This window comes from Lepidochelys kempii, chromosome 9 (assembly GCF_965140285.1).
Source record: "Lepidochelys kempii isolate rLepKem1 chromosome 9, rLepKem1.hap1, whole genome shotgun sequence".
NCBI lineage: Eukaryota > Metazoa > Chordata > Testudines > Cheloniidae > Lepidochelys > Lepidochelys kempii.
Genome location: NC_136388.1, coordinates 17,103,285 through 17,128,509, shown reverse-complemented (window position 1 = coordinate 17,128,509; position 25,225 = coordinate 17,103,285). Strand labels below are relative to the sequence as shown.

At 42.5% G+C, this 25,225-nt stretch overlaps 3 protein-coding genes across 3 annotated transcripts in view; 2 read left to right on the top strand and 1 right to left on the bottom strand.

The window, feature by feature from the left end:
- SAMD7 (sterile alpha motif domain containing 7) lies at positions 1-23,560 on the top strand. Its single transcript, XM_073358882.1, has 8 exons — positions 1-186; positions 8,071-8,197; positions 9,606-9,742; positions 11,032-11,110; positions 12,649-13,331; positions 21,212-21,333; positions 22,101-22,211; positions 23,288-23,560. Exons 1-8 carry the CDS (start codon positions 84-86, stop codon positions 23,558-23,560), a joined length of 1,635 nt encoding a protein of 544 aa, XP_073214983.1. The 5' UTR covers positions 1-83.
- Positions 2,455-25,225, bottom strand: part of LOC144930859 (uncharacterized) — a 43,149-nt gene continuing 20,378 nt past the window's right edge. The window contains exons 2-3 of the mRNA XM_078854317.1: positions 5,347-6,803; positions 2,455-2,496 (exon numbers count right to left, since the gene is read on the bottom strand). Of these exons, the coding sequence (XP_078710443.1) occupies positions 2,455-2,496; positions 5,347-6,570 (1,266 nt within the window). The 5' untranslated portion in view covers positions 6,571-6,803. The remainder of the gene's footprint in view (positions 2,497-5,346; positions 6,804-25,225) is intronic.
- Positions 4,963-25,225, top strand: part of GPR160 (G protein-coupled receptor 160) — a 124,529-nt gene continuing 104,266 nt past the window's right edge. The window contains exon 1 of the mRNA XM_078854366.1: positions 4,963-5,140. The gene's annotated coding sequence lies outside the window, so the exon portion shown is untranslated. The remainder of the gene's footprint in view (positions 5,141-25,225) is intronic.

Genomic DNA, 25,225 nt, shown 5'->3' with positions numbered 1-25,225 from the left:
TTGAATATTTTATTATCTTCTTGGGCCCTTCTGACTTCATTCTTTACATTGGAAAAGGGAGGTCTGCTGCATCACCTCATAACATGACTCCCCGAGATCACATGAGAAAGATGTCTATACTTGGGGAACAAGGGACGTTGGACGAAAAGCACTTATACCGATTAGCAAGTGGCATGGCAGCAGGAGGTAAGCTGGAACTAGAACTTTCCAAGACCGTGTTTATAGTATTCACAATATGTATACAATATGTGAGGAATAATGTCCGACAGGTCTAATGTCCTGGAAAGATTCCCTCCAGATTCCTGACCAGGACTTGGGAAAAACTGAATAAATGACTTACAAAAAGTTCACACCACATTTTATATGGAGCCCAGTTTATGTTGGAGTGGGTCTTTGAGAATTTAAAATTTGATTCTGAGAGTTGCGCTAGCACCTGGGAGGGCACTGCTCCTGTAACTCCCATAGATCTAGGGCTCAATCCTGGAAGATGCTGGGTACTGAATGGAGCCCTGACCTTGCACCATTCAGTGGCAGCTTTGACACTGACTTCAATGACTGTAGGATTGTCTCTTACAGGAAGAAAAGGAGGACTTGTGGCACCTTAGAGACTAACCAATTTATTTGAGCATAAGCTTTCGTGAGCTACAGCTCACTTCATCGGATGCATTCAGTGGAATCCAGAAAGCTTATGCTCAAATAAATTGGTTAGTCTCTAAGGTGCCACAAGTACTCCTTTTTTTTTTTTGCGAATACAGACTAACACGGCTGTTACTCTGAAACCTCTCTTACAGGAGGCACTTATTACTTTGCAGGATCAAGTCTTTAGTCAACTATGGGCAAAACTGATCGTTATGTTCCCCAAGGCACAGTCTTTAATTTGATTCAAGAAACTCCCAGAACTCTGGGACATTATAACAGGGCATGCACAAGCTGTGTGATACAAACTTAGCAGCACACAATGTGCACCTATCTAACAACTTATGGTCATACAGGTTTTTTTTTTATAATAAATATGCTATTAAATAAAGTTTTGTTACTAAGATATTTTTGTTGGTTAATTTGCAGGGGGTAATAATTTTCCAGGGATATTAATCATATAATCTGAGGGGCAAATTTTCAAGGAATTGATGTCTCCTATAGGTATACATTGTACTACACTCTGGGAATGGTGCCCATTTTCAAAAGCTCTGTGGAAAAACAGGCTGCTTACTGGTGAGCCCTATAAATGAAAAGACCAAGTCCTGGATATGTACAGATGAGAGAATTTTCAAAGGAGGGTCTGTGACTGTGCCTTTGCAGCCCCATCCTGGCAGACCTAAGAGCAGCAGAAGTGTCACTAAGCTGGCCCTGTTCTCATCCTTGATTCTCTTTTGTTCCCAGACTGCTGGTGGGGAGCTTGAAGCTTACATCTGTTGGAACATGCCCCAAATGATACTCTGTATATAGTGCATTTGAACCAAATAAAACATTAATGGTCCCACTTTATATTGGGGGTTCTGTTTATAAGGGGTTAACAAATCATTAATAGATGTACATATACAATGATGGGGTCTAAATTAGCTGTTACCACTCAAGAAAGAGATCTTGGAGTCATTGTTGATAGTTCTCTGAAATCATCCACTCAATGTGCAGTGGCAGTCAAAACATTGAACAGAATGTTGGGAATCATCAAGAAAAGGGTAGATAATATGACAGAAAATATCATATTGCCTCTATATAAATCCATGGTACGCCCGCACCTTGAATACTGCGTGCAGATGTGGTCACCCCATCTCAAAAGAGATATATTGGAGTTAGAAAAGGTTCAGAAAAGGGCAACAAAAATTATTAGGGGTATAGAACGGCTTCCGTATGAGGCGAGATTAATAAGACTGGGACTTTTCAGCTTGGGAAAAGAGGCAACTAAGGGGGGATATGATAGAGGTCTATAAAATCATGAGTAGTATAGAGAAAGTAAATAAAGAAGTGTTATTTACTCCTTCTCATAATACAAGAACAAGGGGCCACCAAATGAAATTAACAGGTAGCAGGTTTAAAACAAACACAAGAAAGTATTTTTTCACGCAACACACTGTCAACCTCTGGAACTCCTTGCCAGCGGGTGTTGTGAAGGCCAGTGCTATAATGGGGTTCAAAAGGGAGCTAGACAGATTCATGGAAGATAGGTCCATCAATGGCTATTAGCCAGGATGGGCAGGAATGGTGTCCCTAGCCTCTGTTTGCCAGAAGCTAGGATTGGGTGACAGGGCATGGATCACCTGATGATAACCTGTCTGTTCATTCCCTTTGGGGCACCTGGCACTGGTCTCTGTCAGAAGACAGGATACTGGGCTTGCTGGACTTTTGGTCTGACCCAGGATGGTTGTTATTATGTTCTTATGTTATAAGCATGTCATAGACATGAGCAGTATATTATAGATGGTTATAAGCACATCGGTAGAAAGTGTGGAAGGTTTATAAGCCATGGTTATAAACAGCCTTTGGACTTGTTGGACTCTATAACAATTGATAACCATTTATTAAAACATCTATTAATAATTTACTAAACTTTTATAAACTATTACTCCAATGAAAGTGTGACCACTTTAATAGCACACTTCAATAGCTAGCACATTCTCAGGGTCTAAGGATGTTAAAGGTCCTTGGACCTGTGGAACTTTTAATTCATTCAAAATTTAAAAATAATTAAAAACAATCAAAACAAATAGTAAAATATATATTTCTCTTTTACCTCACGTCAGTGGAAGCCAAGGGTGCGCTGAAAATCAAGTACTTATGTCCTAATCCAAAACCCATTGAAACACACTGAAGCACAGAGAATCTTTCCATTGACTTCACTGAACTTTGGATCAGACTCTTATGAGATGCTCATATATGGAATTCTGTATTTAGCTTTCGACACCCAAATCTGAAATAATTCCTGACTCATGCTCATTCCATTAGATTATGCTGTTTCATATCAGGACAGGATGGCATTTTTCTTAGATAATTAGAGTCTTCCATTTTTTCATAGAACTGCCCTATCACTAAAAATACAAATTTCCACAAACAGAGCACTTCCTATATGTCACTACTCCTTCACACTTTCATAGTGGTGAGGTATGCATCAATATGGACTGTATAAACTGTCACTGTATTTACATGAGGCTCTGCACGTCTTGTTTATTTCTGGTGCAATTAAAGATTGTATAATATTAGGGCTGTCAGTTAATTGCAATTAACTCATGTGATTAACTCAAAAAATGAATTGCAATTAAAAAAATTAATCACGATTAATCGCAGTTTTAATCACACTGTTAAACAATAGAACACCCAGTGGAATTTATTAAATATTTGTAGATGTTTTTCTACATTTTTCCAATATATTGATTTTAATTACAACACAGAATACAAAGTGTACAGTGCTCACTTTATATTATCATTTTGATTGCAAATATTTGCACTGTAAAAATGACAAATAAAAGAAATAGTATTTTTCAATTCACCTCATACAAGTACTGTGGTATAATCTCTTTATCATGAAATTTGAACTTACAAATGTAGAATTATGTAAAAAAAACCTTTTTTTTGCATTCAAAAATAAAACAATGTAAAACTTTAGAGCCTATAAGTCCAGATCAGTCCTACTTCTTGTTCAGCCAATTGCTAAGAGAAACAAGTTTGTTTACATTTGCGGAAAATAATGCTGCCTGCTTCTTGTTTACAAGTAGGACTGAGTGGACTAGCAAGCTCTAAAGTTTTACATTGTTTTATTTTTGAATGCAGGTTTTTTTGTACATAATTCTACATTTGTAAGTTTAACTTTCATGATTAAGAGATTACTCTACAGTACTTGTATTAGGTGAATTGAAAAATACTATTTCTTTTGGTTTTTACAGTGCAAATATTTGTAATAAAAATGATAATATAAAGTGAGCACTATACACTTTGTATTTTGTGTTGTAATTAAAATCAATATACTTGAAAAATGTAGAACACATCCAAAAATATTTAAATAAACGGTATTCTCTTATTGTTAACAGCGTGATTAATCGCATGATTAATCACGATTAATTTTTTAATTGTCCAATTGTGATTAATTTTTTTAATTACTCGCCAGTCCTATTATAATATGCTATATTGATCAATGAGATGCTCAGTGTAACTAAGGGGGGATATAAGGCTACATTTTTTTAAGTGGCAAGTACTTTGTGTCTTATTTTCCTTTTTAACAGGTAGAATATAAAGAAAGATTATATGCTAACTAATTATTATATTTCTGGTAAGGTTCATACTAGATATAGAATCACTTACTGAACTTACAATAGAATTTTATATGCTTTGTAAAAAGAAAAGGAGTACTTGTGGCACCTTAGAGACTAACCAATTTATTTGAGCATGAGCTTTCGTGAGCTACAGCTCACTTCATCAGATGTTTACCGTGGAAACTGCAGCAGACTTTATATACACACAGAAATCAGGAAACAATACCTCCTCCCACCCCACTGTCCTGCTGGTAATAGCTTATCTAAAGTGATCAACAGGTGGGCCATTTCCAGCACAAATCCAGGTTTTCTCACCCTCCACCCCCCCACACAAATTCACTCTCCTGCTGGTGCTAGCCCATCCAAAGTGACAACTCTTAACATAATCAAGTCGGGCTATTTCCTGCATAGATCAAGGTTTTCTCACATCCCCCCCGCTCCCATACACACACAAACTCACTCTCCTGCTGGTAATAGCTCATCTAAACTGACCATTCTCCAGGTTTAAATCCAAGTTAAACCAGAGCATCTGGGGGGGGGGGGGTAGGAAAAAACAAGAGGAAACAGGCTACCTTGCATAATGACTTAGCCACTCCCAGTCTCTATTTAAGCCTAAATTAATAGTATCCAATTTGCAAATGAATTCCAATTCAGCAGTTTCTCGCTGGAGTCTGGATTTGAAGTTTTTTTGTTTTAAGATAGCGACCTTCATGTCTGTGATTGCGTGACCAGAGAGATTGAAGTGTTCTCCGACTGGTTTATGAATGTTATAATTCTTGACATCTGATTTGTGTCCATTTATTCTTTTACGTAGAGACTGTCCAGTTTGACCAATGTACATGGCAGAGGGGCATTGCTGGCACATGATGGCATAGATCACATTGGTGGATGTGCAGGTGAACGAGCCTCTGATAGTGTGGCTGATGTTATTAGGCCCTGTGATGGTGTCCCCTGAATAGATATGTGGGCACAATTGGCAACGGGCTTTGTTGCAAGGATAAGTTCCTGGGTTAGTGGTTCTGTTGTGTATGTGGTTGTTGGTGAGTATTTGCTTCAGGTTGCGGGGCTGTCTGTAGGCAAGGACTGGCCTGTCTCCCAAGACTTGTGAGAGTGTTGGGTCATCCTTTAGGATAGGTTGTAGATCCTTAATAATGCGTTGGAGGGGTTTTAGTTGGGGGCTGAAGGTGACGGCTAGTGGCGTTCTGTTATTTTCTTTGTTAGGCCTGTCCTGTAGTAGGTAACTTCTGGGAACTCTTCTGGCTCTATCAATCTGTTTCTTTACTTCTGCAGGTGGGTATTGTAGTTGTAAGAAAGCTTGACAGAGATCTTGTAGGTGTTTGTCTCTGTCTGAGGGGTTGGAGCAAATGCGGTTGTATCGCAGAGCTTGGCTGTAGACGATGGATCGTGTGGTGTGGTCAGGGTGAAAGCTGGAGGCATGCAGGTAGGAATAGCGGTCAGTAGGTTTACGGTATAGGGTGGTGTTTATGTGGCCATTGTTTATTAGCACTGTAGTGTCCAGGAAGTGGATCTCTTGTGTGGACTGGACCAGGCTGAGGTTGGTGGTGGGATGGAAATTGTTGAAATCATGGTGGAATTCCTCAAGGGCTTCTTTTCCATGGGTCCAGATGATGAAGATGTCATCAATATAGCGCAAGTAGAGTAGGGGCTTTAGGGGACGAGAGCTGAGGAAGCGTTGTTCTAAATCAGCCATAAAAATGTTGGCATACTGTGGGGCCATGCGGGTACCCATAGCAGTGCCGCTGATCTGAAGGTATACATTGTCCCCAAATGTGAAATAGTTATGGGTAAGGACAAAGTCACAAAGTTCAGCCACCAGGTTAGCTGTGACATTATCGGGGATAGTGTTCTTGACGGCTTGTAGTCCATCTTTGTGTGGAATGTTGGTGTAGAGGGCTTCTACATCCATAGTAGCCAGGATGGTGTTATCAGGAAGATCACCGATGGATTGAAGTTTCCTCAGGAAGTCAGTGGTGTCTCGAAGGTAGCTGGGAGTGCTGGTAGCGTAGGGCCTGAGGAGGGAGTCTACATAGCCAGACAATCCTGCTGTCAGGGTGCCAATGCCTGAGATGATGGGGCGCCCAGGATTTCCAGGTTTATGGATCTTGGGTAGTAGATAGAATATCCCAGGTCGGGGTTCCAGGGGTGTGTCTGTGCGGATTTGATCTTGTGCTTTTTCAGGAAGTTTCTTGAGCAAATGCTGTAGTTGCTTTTGGTAACTCTCAGTGGGATCATAGGGTAATGGCTTGTAGAAACTCGTGTTGGAGAGCTGCCGAGCAGCCTCTTGTTCATATTCCGACCTATTCATGATGACAACAGCACCTCCTTTGTCAGCCTTTTTGATTATGATGTCAGAGTTGTTTCTGAGGCTGTGGATGGCATTGCGTTCCGCATGGCTGAGGTTATGGGGCAAGTGATGCTGCTTTTCCACAATTTCAGCCCGTGCACGTCGGCGGAAGCACTCTATGTAGAAGTCCAGTCTGCTGTTTCGACCTTCAGGAGGAGTCCATCTAGAATCCCTCTTTCAACTACAATACCCACCTGCAGAAGTAAAGAAACAGATTGATAGAGCCAGAAGAGTTCCCAGAAGTTACCTACTACAGGACAGGCCTAACAAAGAAAATAACAGAACGCCACTAGCCGTCACCTTCAGCCCCCAACTAAAACCCCTCCAACGCATTATTAAGGATCTACAACCTATCCTAAAGGATGACCCAACACTCTCACAAGTCTTGGGAGACAGGCCAGTCCTTGCCTACAGACAGCCCCGCAACCTGAAGCAAATACTCACCAACAACCACATACACAACAGAACCACTAACCCAGGAACTTATCCTTGCAACAAAGCCCGTTGCCAATTGTGCCCACATATCTATTCAGGGGACACCATCACAGGGCCTAATAACATCAGCCACACTATCAGAGGCTCGTTCACCTGCACATCCACCAATGTGATCTATGCCATCATGTGCCAGCAATGCCCCTCTGCCATGTACATTGGTCAAACTGGACAGTCTCTACGTAAAAGAATAAATGGACACAAATCAGATGTCAAGAATTATAACATTCATAAACCAGTCGGAGAACACTTCAATCTCTCTGGTCACGCAATCACAGACATGAAGGTCGCTATCTTAAAACAAAAAAACTTCAAATCCAGACTCCAGCGAGAAACTGCTGAATTGGAATTCATTTGCAAATTGGATACTATTAATTTAGGCTTAAATAGAGACTGGGAGTGGCTAAGTCATTATGCAAGGTAGCCTGTTTCCTCTTGTTTTTTCCTACCCCCCCCCCCCCAGATGCTCTGGTTTAACTTGGATTTAAACCTGGAGAATGGTCAGTTTAGATGAGCTATTACCAGCAGGAGAGTGAGTTTGTGTGTGTATGGGAGCGGGGGGGATGTGAGAAAACCTTGATCTATGCAGGAAATAGCCCGACTTGATTATGTTAAGAGTTGTCACTTTGGATGGGCTAGCACCAGCAGGAGAGTGAATTTGTGTGGGGGGGTGGAGGGTGAGAAAACCTGGATTTGTGCTGGAAATGGCCCACCTGTTGATCACTTTAGATAAGCTATTACCAGCAGGACAGTGGGGTGGGAGGAGGTATTGTTTCTTGATTTCTGTGTGTATATAAAGTCTGCTGCAGTTTCCACGGTAAACATCTGATGAAGTGAGCTGTAGCTCACGAAAGCTCATGCTCAAATAAATTGGTTAGTCTCTAAGGTGCCACAAGTACTCCTTTTCTTTTTGCGAATACAGACTAACACGGCTGTTCCTCTGAAACCTGTCTATATGCTTTGTGTTAGAACTGCGTCAGCGACAAGAAGTGCTAATGAGAAACCAGATGATGGCAGTAAACCCTCAGTTAATGGGAGCAGGCCAGCAGAGAATGCAGGCAATTCCTTCACAGTTTGAACCTCGCTTTGTAGACAGGTATTTCTCTCCACTTCTCCATTGCATTTAAAGAACAGCAGATCACCTTATATTTGTGAATATGTAGAGTTTTAAGATTTGAGATTATTTTTAACACTTTGGTCTCTAGTCTTTAAAATAGCCTTAATAACTAAGCTTATTAATAATAATGAATAATGAACTTAATAATGAAGCTGTGTGTGTCTCCTTAGCTCGCCCCTATATATAAATTTAATATCCCTGTCTTTGGATACAGAATACTACATTGTTCCTGCTATGCTCCTATCCACCTTTGCACACAGCGCTAAGTTCCACACGGACAATTGCTGAGTCAGCTGTCTAATACCAGTTACTCTGCTCTGGAACATATTTATTAAGTCCCCCTCAAGTCCTAAGGTGAACATAGAACATTTTCTGACATAACTGGATGTCCTATTCCATCAGTACCCAGAAAGACCAATATTGAAAAGACATGCAATTACTGACTCCTACTGCCAAGGACAGGAATGTTTAAGTTACTTCCCTAGGACATAATGCCCTTTCTGACCACTGCTGGTACAGACCAATCTGCCAGGAGAGATGTCCAAAGAGCCAATGGGCATCTAAACATTAAATAAACAATATAAACCAAACAGGGCATTAATTTCTTTGACAAATGTCTGCAGCCACTAGTACCTTAGGCTGTGATCTATTCTAAGGAGACTTGTGGTATGTCTACATTGAGATAAAAAAACACCCTGGCACCAAGTCTCAGAGCCCAGGTCAGCTGATTTGGGCTCGCAAAGCTCAGGCTGCAGGGCTCTAAAATTGCACTGTAGGTGTTCTGGCTCAGGCTGGAGTCTGGACTCACCTAAGCCCAAATATCTACATTGACATTTTATAGCTCCGCAGCCCAATCCCTGTGGGCCTAAGTCAGCTGACCCTGGCCAGCTGTGGCTATCCCACGGGTCTTTCATTGCAGTGTAGACATACCTTTTTGAGACTCTAAAGAGAGTTGTGGCTAGTCAGTACTTGCATGGGAGACCTTGAAGAAATGCAGAGTGTTGCTATATGTGGCATGAATGATTCAGTAGATCTTTCCTCTGAGTCACTTAAGAATCTGTGCTCGAGGGCAGGGTTCGGACACGGTGTTATTGGTGGTGCTGTTTTTCAGCTGAAAGGTAAAATTGAATGTGACCATTTGGGCTTGTAAAATACCCCAAGGCCTTTTACATAAGAATTTAGGTGTTAATCTGAGTTATTTTATTACTTCATTACTTTTTAGCAAAATTTTTTGAGCAAATTCTGCAAATAGCATCCCAGTTCTGCCTCAGTCAAATGTGCCAGTCCTGTTAAAGTCAAAGGGAGTTGTAAGTGAGTGTAGAACATGACACGTTAAGTTAGAGCATATACTTTACATATCTAACTGTAATTTTCTGTCTTTCCCTAGAGATTTGTTGCCTTCTACTGAAATGATGGCACCAGCTGACCCAAGACAGATCCATGTAGCTTCACACCTTGGACCTTCGGTCCCACAGCATGCAAACATGCCAAACATACTGTCCAATCGGGTTTACCCTGGTCCAGGTAACAGCCAGTTGAATGATCCTGTGAAGTAATAAGGTACTACTGAAAAAGTGGATACTCCTAGCTTTTCATCAGGTTTGTCACTGATGGCAGTAAATAAGTTTTATTGTATTTACCTTTGTAAAATAGCCATGAGAAAGGGAGCAGCCTGCCTAGCAGAAATCCCAATCTGCACAAATATGAGACTTCAGACATGCAAATTAGAATTTATTAGGTACACTGGGCTTTCAAGATCCCTGTCCATCCTATATGCTCCCTCCCCTTGCTTTTGCATTTTCCAAATAGTATGGTATTGTCCATCTCTCTCCATGTAAACAGAATGTTTTAGCCAGCAACATTTATCTGACTGGCAATGTTCTTTGTATTACACACATTTAACTCTCTGTAATAGGATGTTTTTTCGTCTTAGCTGTTTTAAGGAGCTGTTTCACTGATCACTTTATTTGATCCTGTTGCCGGGACACATGCTACCTGGATATAAATTTATTCCCATATAGGATGGCTACATATTTGTTTTAATAAAGTTTACATTTTGGAGCTCAGTCCTAAAGCAAGGGGTGGATACAGTAGCAAATTTCATGGCTGCGGAATTGTGCAACACATGTCATGCTGGGAATAAGAAGTTAATAATGGATCATTTCTTGAGGTTCTTACTCAGGTCTGAGTGAAAGCTGAGCAAGGACCCCATATTTGGTCTAAGATGAATAAAAGGGCACTCAAAGCCACGAAGATTCAGAAACAGGAACTTTTAGCTTCAGCTTCTCTCCCTTCTCTGGGTCTCTGCCTTTGATTTACATTTGGGTCTGAAACGGGTCTCAGAGAGGAAATGCTATTAAAAAATTACATGTAAGACCATGGCAGCCAGGCTGTAAATAGACTTTTAAGGAGTATACTTACATTTCTTTCCCTTTTTTAAACTATCAGTTATTATGTACTCAGTTGGCCCTGCATGTACTTCAAAGACAGAAGTCATCTCATAAATGTCACTGCTCTGCCTTGCCTTAGAAGTATCAATGGCACGTGTTCCTGACTAAGGTCCTGATCCTACAAACACTTGTTACTGGGCTTAGTTATTACTACTGTTAATCCCGTTGAAAAGAGAAATGTTTGCAGCATCTGTCTTGAAGTTATACTAGTGACTCTGAAAAATATTCCACAGGGTACATTTTCAACAGGCCTTTTAACTGTTAACTTTTAACAATACTTTTAGGAGCATCCTACTTTAGGGCATGTGTGACGTGTGAGTGCAATTCTAAGCCTTTCTAACCATATATATTTATTTTTTCTAGGATATAGTTTTCTCCAGCCAGAATCCATTGAAGCTGTGGCCAGAAGGCAGGAGTTGGTTCAAAAACAAAATATTGCCAGGTACCTGAATGTAAATTTGCACTGAGGTGAAGGCCTGGAGTGGAGAGAAAGGAGGCTGACTGGGATGCTTAAGCTGCAGATTTTGTAATACATAAATTTTGGTACCCCGTTAAAAGTAATTGCAGTACTTGTTCAAACCATCCAGATCTGTAAAAAATCCTCTATGTTTCAGGAAGCCAGGGACACAGAAAAACTTTCTGCTTGTCTCACTCATTCTGCTTTTAGCTTTAAATAGCAGATTTAAGAGAGGTTTCAGGCCAAAGCTGGAACATCCAGAACTTGGTTAAAGATTAGATATGGATCTAGACTTTGCAGCTTGGAACTCTGGATTCAAATACCACTGACCTTGGGAAAACTCAGAACCAGATCTGAACTTGGCAGCTTGGACCCATCACTCATAGTATTTTAAATTCTACAGCTGGAGTTCTGGGGAGGATTGGAAATCCCTACACCATGAACAGGATGACCAGGTGTCCTGGTTTAGTGAAGCAGTTTTGGTGTCATAGATGATTATCTGGAAATCTGGTCATTTGTCCCAGTTTCAATGTAATCAGCTGGATTCCTTTTCCCATGTAGTGAACCCCTCACCCTAATCTTCAAAGAGGAACTTGAATCCAAACTAGGGTTACCATATTTCAAGTTCCCAAAAAGAGGACACTGCTGGAGAGGGGAGGGGAAACTGGGAGGGTTACAACTGGAGATGCTGGAGGGAGTACCTGTAGTGGGAGTACTCACTAGATGTGGGAGGGGAGCCAGTCACAGCTTCCTGCTTCTGCACTGGCCTGTCCCTAAAGGATCTAATGCCAGGAGAGGACTGGCATCGCAGAGTGGAGCTCTACCTCACCTTCAATATCTCCCTCCTTTCTCCGGCAAGCCACCCTATGCCAGATACAGTGAGGGGAAGCTGGCACAGGAATCTGTTCCATTGGCTTTAGGTCAGTGGGTAGTTCCCTCCACAAAGGTAATTCTCAGAATGTCATTTACTGCCAGAATACAGCCCTTTGCACCATCTAAGCATTAGACAGAGACCAAGATGCATTGGAGAGTTGACACAAGATCTTTACTTTCTGATGTTAACTGGCTCCGGCAGTATAATCAAGGCCCCATGTATAATACGATTATATTGCTGCATCAATTGCCACATAAGTGCCCTTTTTCAAGGTGGTACATAATTTTCTGCTTGGAATCTAAGCTTTTTAAGTCTCTAGCCCTTGTGGTTGTGACTTGAGTGTAACTGATGCAGGGATGCCTGTGTTATCAACTTACAAATCATGCTTTTGTCGGAAAATATTTCATCCCTTATTGTCACAAGCATAATATTTTTCTGGGGGTTTTCTTTTGTGCATTTGACAGCACTTTGTCTATAGTCACTTTCTCTGTTTCCTCTGTTGTTCATATGGATCTTTCACACACAGCAACATGGGAAAGAAACATTTTTCAATTTGTGTATTATATCATTCTAGTTTAATCTGTCATTGAAAAAGAAATGACTAGAGAACTGATCAGTCCTCACTGCTAATGCTCTGTTTACCTCTTAGGATGGAAATGGAAATGAGTGCTATTTTTCAACAAAAAGAAATTGAGAAAGCTCATCGTAAAGGGCTACTAAGTTTGGAGGCACCTTTCCTTTATCATGGAATCCCAGCTAGCCCAGTTGCTTTCCGTGGCAGGAACAGACTTCCCGAAGGTCACCTTCCTAGCGACCTATATGTTCATCGAACCACCCTTGATGACCTTCATGGCAACACCATGCTCATGGCAACCAGCCCGTATCCTCCTATCAGCAGTCTGCAAAGGGAGAGAGGCCGCCGGCCAGGGAGAAGAGCTGGGAATCACAAAACTAGTGATTGCAATGCCAGTGGCGCCAAAAGCCAAGCTGAAGACAAAAATGCAGACTCTGCTTCCATCACTGCCGATGATGAGAAAGAGGACAAGAAAGAAACAGAGCTTGAGATGCTAAACAAACACGAGCAAAGCAAAACCCATGTTGAGCCATCTGCTACAGCTGTGAAAAGCTGTAAAGAGTATGAACACAGCCTGAGAAAAAGTTGTGCTACTCATGAAATTCCCACTGAAACAAATGGCTGCAGCAGTGCAAATGAGAAGGATCCCAGTAATGCTTGCACAGCCTTTGATGACAAGTACATGTATCCTCCTGCAATCCCATTCTCAGCACTGCCATATAGCTTCCCAGTACCCAGCAATCCATTACTGCCTCCAGGTTTGTCAAGTTGGCCTCTATTTTTTTGTATTGATTAGCTTTCTCATCATCCTCTCCTTATTTAAACCCCACTTACAATGATAGAGTCAGGGTTTCAAAATGTGGACTTCATTAATCAGGGCATGTGCTACAGCTAACATAACCTGATAAGTACACGTCAGTGATGGCAAACATAGTTATTTCTCCCATTTATAGAGATCTTCACATGTTATTTGCTGGCATATGAAGGTTTCATTCTCTAAGGCAGTGATGTTCAATCTTGGAGAACCACATGGGAAGTAGATGGAGTTACAGAGGAGCAAAGTCACAAAGTAACCTCCTGATGCAAACATCACAATAGTGTGTCATGCCATTATGTTGTTGCAAAATGATCTCATCACATGCTGATGGGATGCTAACACATGTATCGTGTCAGGATAATGTTGTGGTTCTCTGCAACCCCATTTGATGCTTTCTATCCTCCCATCTCCTCCAGGCTCCCTTGTGGGATCCTGGCAGCAACTGCCCATTTGAGCAACACTTCTATGCGTGTGTTGGGCAGCACAGGGAGTCCTCACATCAGCTGCCCTCTGCTTGAGACCAATCCATGCCTCAGGTTTGCTATGTACACACTACAGCTTACATCGGTAGAAATTATGTCACTCAGGGGTGTGAATAAGGTCTTATCTACACTACACAGTTTTGTTGACAAAAGTCAGCTTTTGTCAACAAAACAATGGAAGTTTACACACTGAAATGTTTCTCTCTCCAATGTAACTCCACTGTTATGCCAACATAATAAAACCATCTCAACAAGTGGCATAGAGCTTTTTGCAACGTAGTTAGAGTGACACAGCGGCAGTGTAGACACCTCACTTGGTTATGTCACCCTAACTCACCTCCAGGAGGTGTTCCACAATGCCCATCATGACCACTCTGATCAGCAGTTCAAACTCTGCTACCTGAAGGTACACAGGTATGCAACCCTCCTCCATTTAAAGGCCCGGGATTTTTTTAAATTCCTCTTCCTGTTTGCTCGGCATGAACAATTCACATAGCATCTTTCCAGCTGACCATTTTGGCTTTATGCAACAGACGTGCTTCCATGTGGAGTACACCAGAGCTGTTGGATCTGCTGAGTATATGGAGAGAGGAGGCTGTGCAGTTGCAGCTTCACATAAGCCATAGGAATTTTGATAGCTATGGACTGATTACTGGTGGCATGCAGGAGAAGGGGCACGAAATGGACACACAGCAGTGTTGTGCTAAAATCAAGGAGCTGAGGCAGGTGTACCAGGAGGCCAACCATTGCTCTGGTGTGATGCCGAAGACATGCTGCTTCTATAAGGTGCTGCACGCCATCCTCAGTGGCGACCCCACCTTCACTGTCAACAGTCCCATGGATACTTCGAGGGGAATAGAGTCAGTGGCCAGCAGACTCAACTCCAATGAGGAAGTGGTGAATGAGGAGATGGAGATGGAGAACTATGTGGAGCACACGGTGGCGTTGTCTGGTGGTGTGGTGTGTCAGGACCTCTTTTCCACTCCAGAGGGGTCTAGCAGGTCCCAGCACTCCAGCTCTGGAATGAAGGATGCAGGAGATGGGAGCTTGGGAAAGTGCTCATTTTGCTTTCATGCTTCATAGTGAGAGGAGATTGAGCTCTTATGTACTTTGTTATATGGTAGAGGAGGGATAAGGGACAGAAATTAACACCAGAGCTTGTCCATCTACACAGTGGGGCCGTGGTGGAAAAGTTTGTTAATATACACGGGGATGTTTCTGGAATCCTCCATAGTGATCTTTAGGAATATTTCCTGTAGGGATTCTGCAATCCTCTGCCAAAGGTTCTTTGGGAGGGCTGCCTTGTTTCTCCCCACATTGCAGGAAACTTTCCCATGCCACCCGGCAATTATTTCTGCGAGGACCAATGCGGCACACAGACCAGCAGCATATGAAGCCAATCTGAAGCGACACGAATACAGGAGATACTCCCTGGCATCCTAGGTTACCCTTAAGAGTGAGATATCAGGTTTGATTGCCCTTGCCTGTGGAAAAGAGTACCAAAATTCAGATTAGGTTCCTTACCACCTTATAATAACCCCCTTCACAAACCACCCTTTGTCCTTTCTTGCCCTTTCTGCCTTTCCCATCCCACCTCCCCGGGAACTCACCATAATTGGGACTTGCAGCAACCTGTGTGCTAGCCAAGGGGCTGTGAGAAAGAGGTGTGTGCGACTTTTTTGATTCAGAGGTGTGAGCGCACTCACAATACTGTCTTTCTTCACTGTTTCTTTGAGATCTGAAGATGTGCCCTTGAGAACACACTCCTCCACACCGGTAGAGTGCCTCCATCAGATAAGGCAGCAACCCAGGAGGAGTAAGGAGGATATGTTTCGTGAAATACTGCAGTCAACAGATGCAGCACACAGCCAAATAAGAGCATTGAGGGATACAGTGAAAGACTGAGGCTGAAGAATAGCCAGGAAATGACACAGGGGCAGGATCAGATGATAAAGCTCATGGAGGACCAGATGGAGATGTTGAAGTCCCTCATTAGCCTGCACTCAAAGCTATCCCACTCAGTTCCCACTCCAGCCACTACAGAACTCCGATCCATGCCCTCCCTAAACTCCTGCACCGCATTCATCGTGTATTCCTGGTCCCCTACAGTACCCCGTGCACTCCATGTCTGGGGACTGGTTTCCAATGAAAATGGGAATTTCACCCAGCTGTGAGAGCCGTAACCGTGAGATGTTCCTCATTTTTGTCCCCTGTTTGTCCAAAAGTTTGTGTTTTATTTCTATATTAAACTTGAGTCTTTGAAATACAATGAGTCTTTATTTGTGAAATACATATATCACTCAGTGCTTTAACATTGAAACACAGTGGCTATAGGTAGGAATATTTGCTCCTTGCAATTAACGCTCAAGAAGCAAGCACTACAGGAGTAATTCATGGCAGCAAGTAAGCATTGCTTGGTCAAATGCATCACATACAGACACATTACTATGAATTATTGTTGATACATGGCTGTATTTTAAAGAATCCTTATTGAGGTCACAGGGACAAACCATCCCGATGTGTAGAAAGAATAGTAAATATGGCAGGCGACCAGCTTGGCTTAACAGTGAAATCCTTGCTGATCTTAAATACAAAAAAGAAGCTTACAAGAAGTGGAAGATTGGACAAATGACCAGGGATGAGTATAAAAATATTGCTCGGGCATGCAGGAGTGAAATCAGGAAGGCCAAATCACACCTAGCTGAAATCACACAGAGTTGAAGCTAGCAAGAGATGTTAAGAGTAACAAGAAGGGTTTCTTCAGGTATGTTAGCAACAAGAAGAAAGTCAAGGAAAGTGTGGGCCCCTTACTGAATGAGGGAGGCAACCTAGTGACAGAGGATGTGGAAAAAGCTAATGTACTCAATGCTTTTTTTGCCTCTGTCTTCACGAACAAGGTCAGCTCCCAGACTACTGCACTGGGCAGCACAGCATGGGGAGGAGGTGACCAGCCCTCTGTGGAGAAAGAAGTGGTTTGGGACTATTTAGAAAAGCTGGACATGCACAAGTCCATGGGGCTGGATGCGTTGCATCCGAGAGTGCTAAAGGAGTTGGCGGCTGTGATTACAGAGCCATTGGCCATTATCTTTGAAAACTCATGGCAATCGGGGGAAGTCCCGGACGACTGGAAAAAGGCTAATGTAGTGCCCATCTTTAAAAAAGGGAAGAAGGAGGATCCTGGGAACTACAGGCCAGTCAGCCTCACCTCAGTCCCTGGAAAAATCATGGAGCAGGTCCTCAAGGAATCAATTCTGAAGCACTTAGAGGAGAGGAAAGTGATCCGGAACAGTCAGCATGGATTCACCAAGGACAAGTCACGCCTGACTAATCTAATTGCCTTCTATGATGAGATAACTGGTTCTGTGGATGAAGGGAAAGCAGTGGACGTGTTGTTCCTTGACTTTAGCAAAGCTTTTGACACAGTCTCCCACAGTATTCTTGCCAGCAAGTTAAAGAAGTATGGGCTGGATGAATGGACTATAAGGTGGATAGAAAGCTGGCTAGATTGTCGGGCTCAACGTGTAGTGATCAATGGCTCCATGTCTAGTTGGCAGCCGGTATCAAGAGGAGTGCCCCAAGGGTCGGTCCTGGGGCTGGTTTTGTTCAATATCTTCATAAATGATCTAGAGGATGGTGTGCATTGCACCGTCAGTAAGTTTGCAGATGACACTAAACTGGGAGGAGAGGTAGATACGCTGGAGGGTAGGGATAGGTTACAGAGGGACCTAGACAAATTGGAGGATTGGGCCAAAAGAAATCTGATGAGGTTCAGCAAGGACAAGTGCAGAGTCCTGCACTTAGGACGGAAGAATCCAATGCACCGCTACAGACTAGGGACCGAATGGCTCGGTAGCAGTTCTGCAGAAAAGGAGCTAGGGGTTACAGTGGACGAGAAGCTGGATATGAGTCAACAGTGTGCCCTTGTTGCCAAGAAGGCCAATGGCATTTTGGGCTGTATAAGTAGGGGCATTGCCAGCAGATTGAGGGACGTGATCGTTCCCCTCTATTCGACACTGGTGAGGCCTCATCTGGAGTACTGTGTCCAGTTTTGGGCCCCACACTACAAGAAAGATGTGGAAAATTTGGAAGGAGTCCAGTGGAGGGCAACAAAAATGATTAGGGGACTGGAACACATGACTTCTGAGGAGAGGCTGAGGGAACTGGGGATGTTTAGTCTATGGAAGAGAAGAATGAGGGGGGATTTGATAGCTGCTTTCAACTTTCTGAAAGGGAGTTCCAAAGAAGATGGCTCTAGACTGTTCTCAGTGGTAGCAGATGACAGAACAAGGAGTAATAGTCTCAAGTTGCAGTGGGGGAGATTTATGTTGGATATTACGAAAAACTTTTTCACTAGGAGAGTGGTGAAACACTGGAATGCGTTACCTAGGGAGGTGGTGGAATCTCCTTCCTTAGAAGTTTTTAAGCTCAGGCTTGACAAAGCCCTGTCTGGGATGATTTAATTGGGGATCGGTCCTGCTTTGAGCAGGGAGTTGGACTAGATGACCTCCTGAGGTCCCTTCCAACCCTGATATTCTATGATTCTATGATTGTCAAACTACTCCTTCAAAGCCTCCACAATTAGAATTGCCTCCTGTGTCCCTCTAATTGCCCTTGTATCTGGCTGCTCAAAATCAGCTCTGCCAATCACCCTCAGCAGCCCATCCCTTGGGAAACTTTTCCCCTTTTGATTCACAAATATTATGGAGAGTACAGCAGGCCGCAATGACCATTGGAATATTTTCCTCATTGAGGTCTAACCGGCCAAAAAGACAGCCCCAGTGTCCTTTTAATGGGCCAAAGGCACATTCAATGGTCATTCGGCACCTGCTGAGCCTGTTGTTACAGTGCTCCTTGCTGCTGTGTATTCCCAGTGTAAAGCTTCATGAGCCATAGGAGCAAGGGGTATGCAGGGTCTCCAAGGATCACTATGATCATTTGCATATCCCCCACTGGAATCTTCTGGTTTGGAAAGAAAATCCCAGTGTGCTGCTTTCTACACAGTCCAATGTTCTGAAAGATGCATGCATCACCTGACCACCCCTCGTTGACATTAGTGAAAGGCCCTGGTGATCCACCAGTGCCTGCAAGAGAATTAGCACTTTTGGTTGATGTACTCTGTCGCAAGATGTTCGGGGGCCAAAATTGGGATATACATTCCATCTATTGCCCTGCAGCAGTTAGGGAATCCCATTGCCTCAAAGCCATCAATTATTTCCTAGACGACAGACCAGTAGCAGTCTGGAGTTGCCAGCTTCCACACGCTGATTGCCACTCGCTCTTGCACAGTGAGGGCAGCTCTCACTCTGGTGTCCTTGCACTTCAGTACTGGCGCAAGCTCCATACACAGTTCCAGGAAGGTGGCTTTGTGCATCTAAAAGTTCTGTAGCCCCTGCTCGTCATCCCATACATGCATCACGATGCGATTCCCCACTCAGTGCTTGTTTCCCGAGCCCAATAACGATGGTCCACCATGGCAACCTGGTCCGTGAATGCCAGCAGCAGTGTTGAATTGTTTCCATGGCAGACAGAAAGGCAGGCATCGCCGATTCACTGTCTGTTTTGCAGCTCATGAAATACTGCAGGACCAACCGTATTGTGTTCATAATGCTCATCACCAGAATGGTCAGCAGCTCAAGATCCATGTTGTCAGGCAGAGATGGCGGGCACATATTTTACAAGGGCTGCTGAAAAAAGGCACAAAACGAAGTAGGAAGCCCATGGAATGGTGGGATGGAAAGTACTGCATCACAGAATTACGAGCAAGTCCCCATGATGCACCGCAATCCGTTCCCAGAGCTCCCAGCAGCAGAGGGCGACAGAGATTGGCGAGTTTCACTGTGGGATAGCTACCCTTGATGCAATGCTCTCTCTATTGATGCAAGAGCAACGACTGTGGATGTGCTCAGCTGACACAAGGACCGTTGTGTAGACGTCCTCCAATGATGTTATTAAAGAGACTTATGATTGTTGACAAAACTTAAGTCGACTTTACTCTGTAGTGTACACCACCTAAGCGCTGGCATGGACAGCGCTATGTTGGCGGGAGAGCTTCACAGGATCACTGTTCTAAAGTTTTGCAGCCATTGCTAAGTGCTCTAACAGCAATGGGTCCAATCCTAATAAAACTTCCATTCACTTAAATGGCAGCCAGTTCAGGTCTTTATACTAAAACATCCAGAAATGCCAGTTTGTATTGCTGGAAAATGAATTAATTAGCTTGCAGACTTGCCTTACATGTTTGTTTCCTGTCTGCAAAATTAATGCAATGCCAAACAAAACAATACAAAAATTGTTGAAGTCTCTGAACTAGCCTATCTCTTCTGTCCATACCCTTTCTGCATGCCTTTACAGCAGATACTAGTTGTGATGGGCTGAATTTTGGTGCGTAAATAATCTGTGTATAACAGCGGTTCTCAAACTTTGGGTCGGGACCCCAAAGTGGGTCATGACCCTGTTTTAATGGGGTTGCCAGAGCTGGTTTAGACTTGCTGGGACCCAGGCCAAAGCCAAAGCCTGAGGGCTTCAGCCCTGGGTGGCGGGGCTCAGGTTACAGGTTCCCTGCCTGGGGTTGAAGCCCTTGGGCTTCGGCCTGGGCCCCCCGGCCTGGGCAGAGGGGCTTTGGCCCCCTCCATCCGGGGTGCTGTGGCTTGGGCAGGCTCAGGCTTTGGTCCCCACTCCGGGGGTCCTGTAGCAATTTTTGTCAGAAGGGGGTTGCGGCGGAATAAAGTTTGAGAATCCCTGGTGTATAACATGCATTCTGACTTTGTTATATTTTTTTATGAAGTGCTATTTTGTCATTTTACAGAAGATGTCCCTAGTACAGTGCTTCACCTAGAACTGATGTGCCTTCAAACAGTATAGAAGATGTTGCCTTTTAGTATTTACCTGGAGACTGACACACATCATGCAGTTCATGCTTCATCAGTACTATGATATGAATGAGTGTGACACAGAGCACTCTTATCGGCTTGTCTGTTTGTTCACTTGAAATATTAGTCAGTCAAGTTAAAATAGTGGTAAGGTATAACAAACTGAAAGCATCAGATAATGTAGTCTTTAGAGAAAATGCTGCGGTGTGGTAGGCATGTACAGTACCATCAGCAGAGAAAATAAAAGTAATTGAATAAAAGAAAAAACAAAACTCTTCAGAATTAGAAAGTGATGAGTGATTATTTAGTATGTTGCTTAGGACTATGCTATACATACGTGACCACATAGTATTGTTAGTATATGAAGTAGGTCCTGTAGATGTGTATAAACTCTTACTTTTAATAAGGTTTTCCTATTGTTATGCCTGTTGAGGTCATACAAACACAACATTTTTGTTTCCTTCTCAAAGGAGCGCATGGCCTGATTCTGAGTGGAGAAGATATTTCTTCCATTGAAGATATTCGCAAATGGACTGTTGATGATGTATACAATTTTATTATTAGCCTTCCAGGTTGTTCAGACTATGCACAGGTGACCATAAGTATTAATCATACTCACATTTTAGATGTTTAAAGATACATGCCCTGGATTTAAAGTTCTGCTAACATTATTTTATCTACTGAAATTAAATTATTATTACTATTTATTATTTGCATTAGAGTAGTATCATGAGGCCCCTTTGTGCTAGCTAGGCAATGTACAACCATGCAGTAAAAGACAGCATACAATGTAGGTTAATGCTTGTTTGTGGTTGTATGCTGCAATACAGAGTGTTCTATCATGGCGTAATCTGAAAATGTTAATAGGAAAGAAACTGTATAAGGAAGTGTTTTAATCGCCCACACTCTGCCAGTAGAGCACTTGTGCAACTTTCACACACGCAGAAGCAATTGCATGTTATTGTGATGTTAAGCAATGTTTTAAGCAATAGTGAAATTACTTCATTCAATTTCATGAAAAATCATAAGCAGTGTAAACAGGAGGCTGAAAATCTGCATATTCATGGATAAAGAATGAATGACTCAGATGTGAGCCTCCCTTTCATTGATCACTTTTGTTAAAATAATAAAACTAAATAATGTTGCAACATTAAACAGCTGGAACTCTCTGAGAGCAACTGGATGTGCTGCAGGCACAGATGATGACAGCCACATCCATCTGCTCTCAGATTAAAATAAAGCTGAATTACTTCCATGTTACTGTTTCCTGCCTTTATTGTCTGGTTATTAGGATTAAAATAGAAGACATAAAATAGTCTGTTTTAACAAGCCATTGTGTGCATTTTATTGTTTGACAAGATATTTAAAGATCATGCTATTGATGGAGAAACCCTGCCACTACTCACAGAAGAACACCTGTTGGACACAATGGGATTAAAACTTGGACCAGCACTAAAAATTCGATCTCAGGTACTGAAATGCTAAATGGAGAGAGAATGAAAGATTTGTGTTTCATGGGAAAGTGACAAAATTTTGTTGATTTTCTTTGAAGTTATATAACACTCTTTCACCAATAAAATATCTGAAATAGTATTGTGACAGGGTGCACTATCTAGTCCCAGTGGATAGCACATTAACTCCAATTCAGCTTCCCTTTGCTTTTCAATAGCGCCCCGGGGAAGAACTATGAACAGCTGCTTGAGAGACAGTGATGGAAGGGAATGCCTTTGGGAAGGTTGGGATCCATAGCCAGGGTCATAAGATTGGGTTGAAATTAGAAATGAGGAAGACTTGTCTGGTCAATTAGTCCATCTCCCCTATTTCCCTCCCTCCCCTGACCAATGGAGGATTGTTCTGTCCTGTAAATTCTCCAGTACTTTGACTTTTCCTTTAAAATAACGCAAGTGATGAAGCTTCCATCACTTTCCTTAGGACAGTATTCCACAGTGTTACAGGTCTCACTGACAAGAAGGTTTTCCTGCCCATCAGTTACAAATGTCCTGTTCTTAATTTCATCCACTGACTTCAAATTTGTTCTCATTTCTATTTGTCTCATCTATCTTTCTCCTAACCCATGTTCCTTTCCTTCTTCTTAACCCTTGTATATCTCTCATTCTCCTCTTATTAAACCTGTTTCTCTCTTCTCTTAATCATTTGTCTTATGTACCACCAATAGCCTGCATTATGCAGGCTAAAGCGCACCACCTACTGGGAAAGAAGGAATTTGTTGTCTAGATTCAACAGGGTGCTTGCTCCCCTTCCTCCACAGATTTTGCTGAGCACAGCCAAACCAATTCTGCAGAAGTTGGTAGTAGCTGAAACTGAGAGGCAGGGGCAGTGGAGGCCATTTCTGAACTTTTGCTAAACATCCTTAGATCTGGCCCTATGAGATGGCTGGAGGCCATACAACCTGAAGGCTCTGAGGCCATGTCCCCATCAGCCCTGTGGATAATCTGGACCCTACATTCAAATGTAAGGTTAAGATGAGCAATTAGTTAAATTGACATTATTTGAAGTAATTACTGTAATTGCTTATGTCTTTAAAGGTGAGTCGGCGGCTGGGCAATGTGTTCTACATGATGAATCTTCCTCTGCCCATGCCTCTTCCTTCTGCTACAAGCAAACCATCAGATCAGCCCACCAACATGGCCTCCCCTATTCACTGCAATAGCAGTGGTGATACACTGGGCAGTCCCTGCTCCCAGGACCCAGAAACTTCAAAAATAGTGGAGCAGACTGTTTCGGAAAACAGGGAAAATCCATGTGACACAGCTGGAGCCCAGGCTGACTTTCAGATGATCAATTTTCAGAAGAGCTGAGCTGGGTCCAACCTGCATAATGTTTTCAGTAATACAGTAGAACCCCTATGTTACAAATGGTTTCAAGGGACATCTGAAACCTTCATAAAACCAGGGATAGTGAAATAACCTCCAAATGCAGCAGGACTTAGTAAGGTATTTTTAAAAGCATTTTTTAAAAAGTGCAAATACACAGCAGTGCAATTAATTTCAAGTGCAATTCATAAAAGTGAATATTAATGCAATTAAAGCCTAAATTTAAATCAAAACTCCAAAATTATCATTCGGAACCGTTAGGATTCAAAGAATACTGTCTTAGGGCTTGATCCCGCAGGCTGCTGAGTGCTGAGGAACAAGGTGTGAGAGGGAAAGGGATAGCACTGAACAATTGGCTTTTGCTCAGCATCTCTGTTGAGAGCCCAATTCTGTTTCCACAGAAGTCAATGGCAAAATTCATATGGAATTTAATGGGAGTATATGGGAACAATTTCAAACTATAGAGAACTTTGCCTAGTGCTCTGCAATTTGAGTAAATTTCAATGCCCTCCCTGAACTGAGCATTTTTGTGTAGTGGAGAAGTGGATGCAGGGTGTGGGTAGGGCAAACTGGTTAAATTCTGGACATTAAAATGATGCATACAACTGTCATATTCATTATTCTGGGATACTCCTGCTGCTGCCCTTGAGTTGTGTTTTGCCTGATTGCACATATGAGCTGAGTTTAGGAGAAAGTGAGAGCAGAGTCTGTCATGAAGATGAGCCAAGAAAGAAATGTTTCCTAGTTCTTGCACTGCCTGGCTCAATGCCTCACAGTCACAACCAATGATGGGCTCAGAATTCCTGCTGGCCTATTGACCTGCAGCAGCACCCATTCCCCAAGTCTTAATTTACCTTATTAGACCACTTATTAAAAAGCACCTATGCTCAGCAGCATACCTTTTGAGTATAACACATTTCAAGGGTGGTCACTCATTTTAATGCCAAAGTTATCTATGTTCTGCACTAATTTGGTGTCCCCTCACTTTTTCTGTTGAAAATGATTGACAACAGAACAAACAAGGATCATGAAACTGAGGTTTTAGAAAGGGATACATCTCACAGCATTTTGTGATGTTTCCTGCATTAATTATTTTGTGTGTTCCTCACTGTAGGTTTTTGTCACACACTTTGTCCCACGTTCAGGTCTTGGCAGGCTGAGAGGTACAGTCAGTTGCCTTAATGCTCTTTCCCAGTCTCAGCTCTGCAATGCTCTTTCCCAGTCTCATCTGCATCCCTGAAGGACTGAGCCCTTATGCCAGGAAACACACACATTTTTTGGACAAAATGGAGTTTTGTAAATTGAGTGTTGATAAATTGGGGTTCTACTGTATGTCATTAACAGAGAGTCTCTTTCCCCTACTCTAGTTGATATGGCCTTGAGTAATTAAACAAAAGGAAAACTGATGCTTAGGACACCTCTAAGTGTCTAAGTATGTTTTTAATTTACCATGGTTGTGGGGGGAAAGTAATTTAACATTTTAAATTATGGGCACCTGTTCTTTTGTTTTATCTTTAAGTAAATTATGTTACGTCTTTGGTCTTGTAGATCACACCTTTGTGCATTAGATAATGTGTGACAAGATGCTAACAGCAGCAACTAAATGAAGATGCTTATCTTACTGTATTGTACTGTTCATATTGTGTGGCC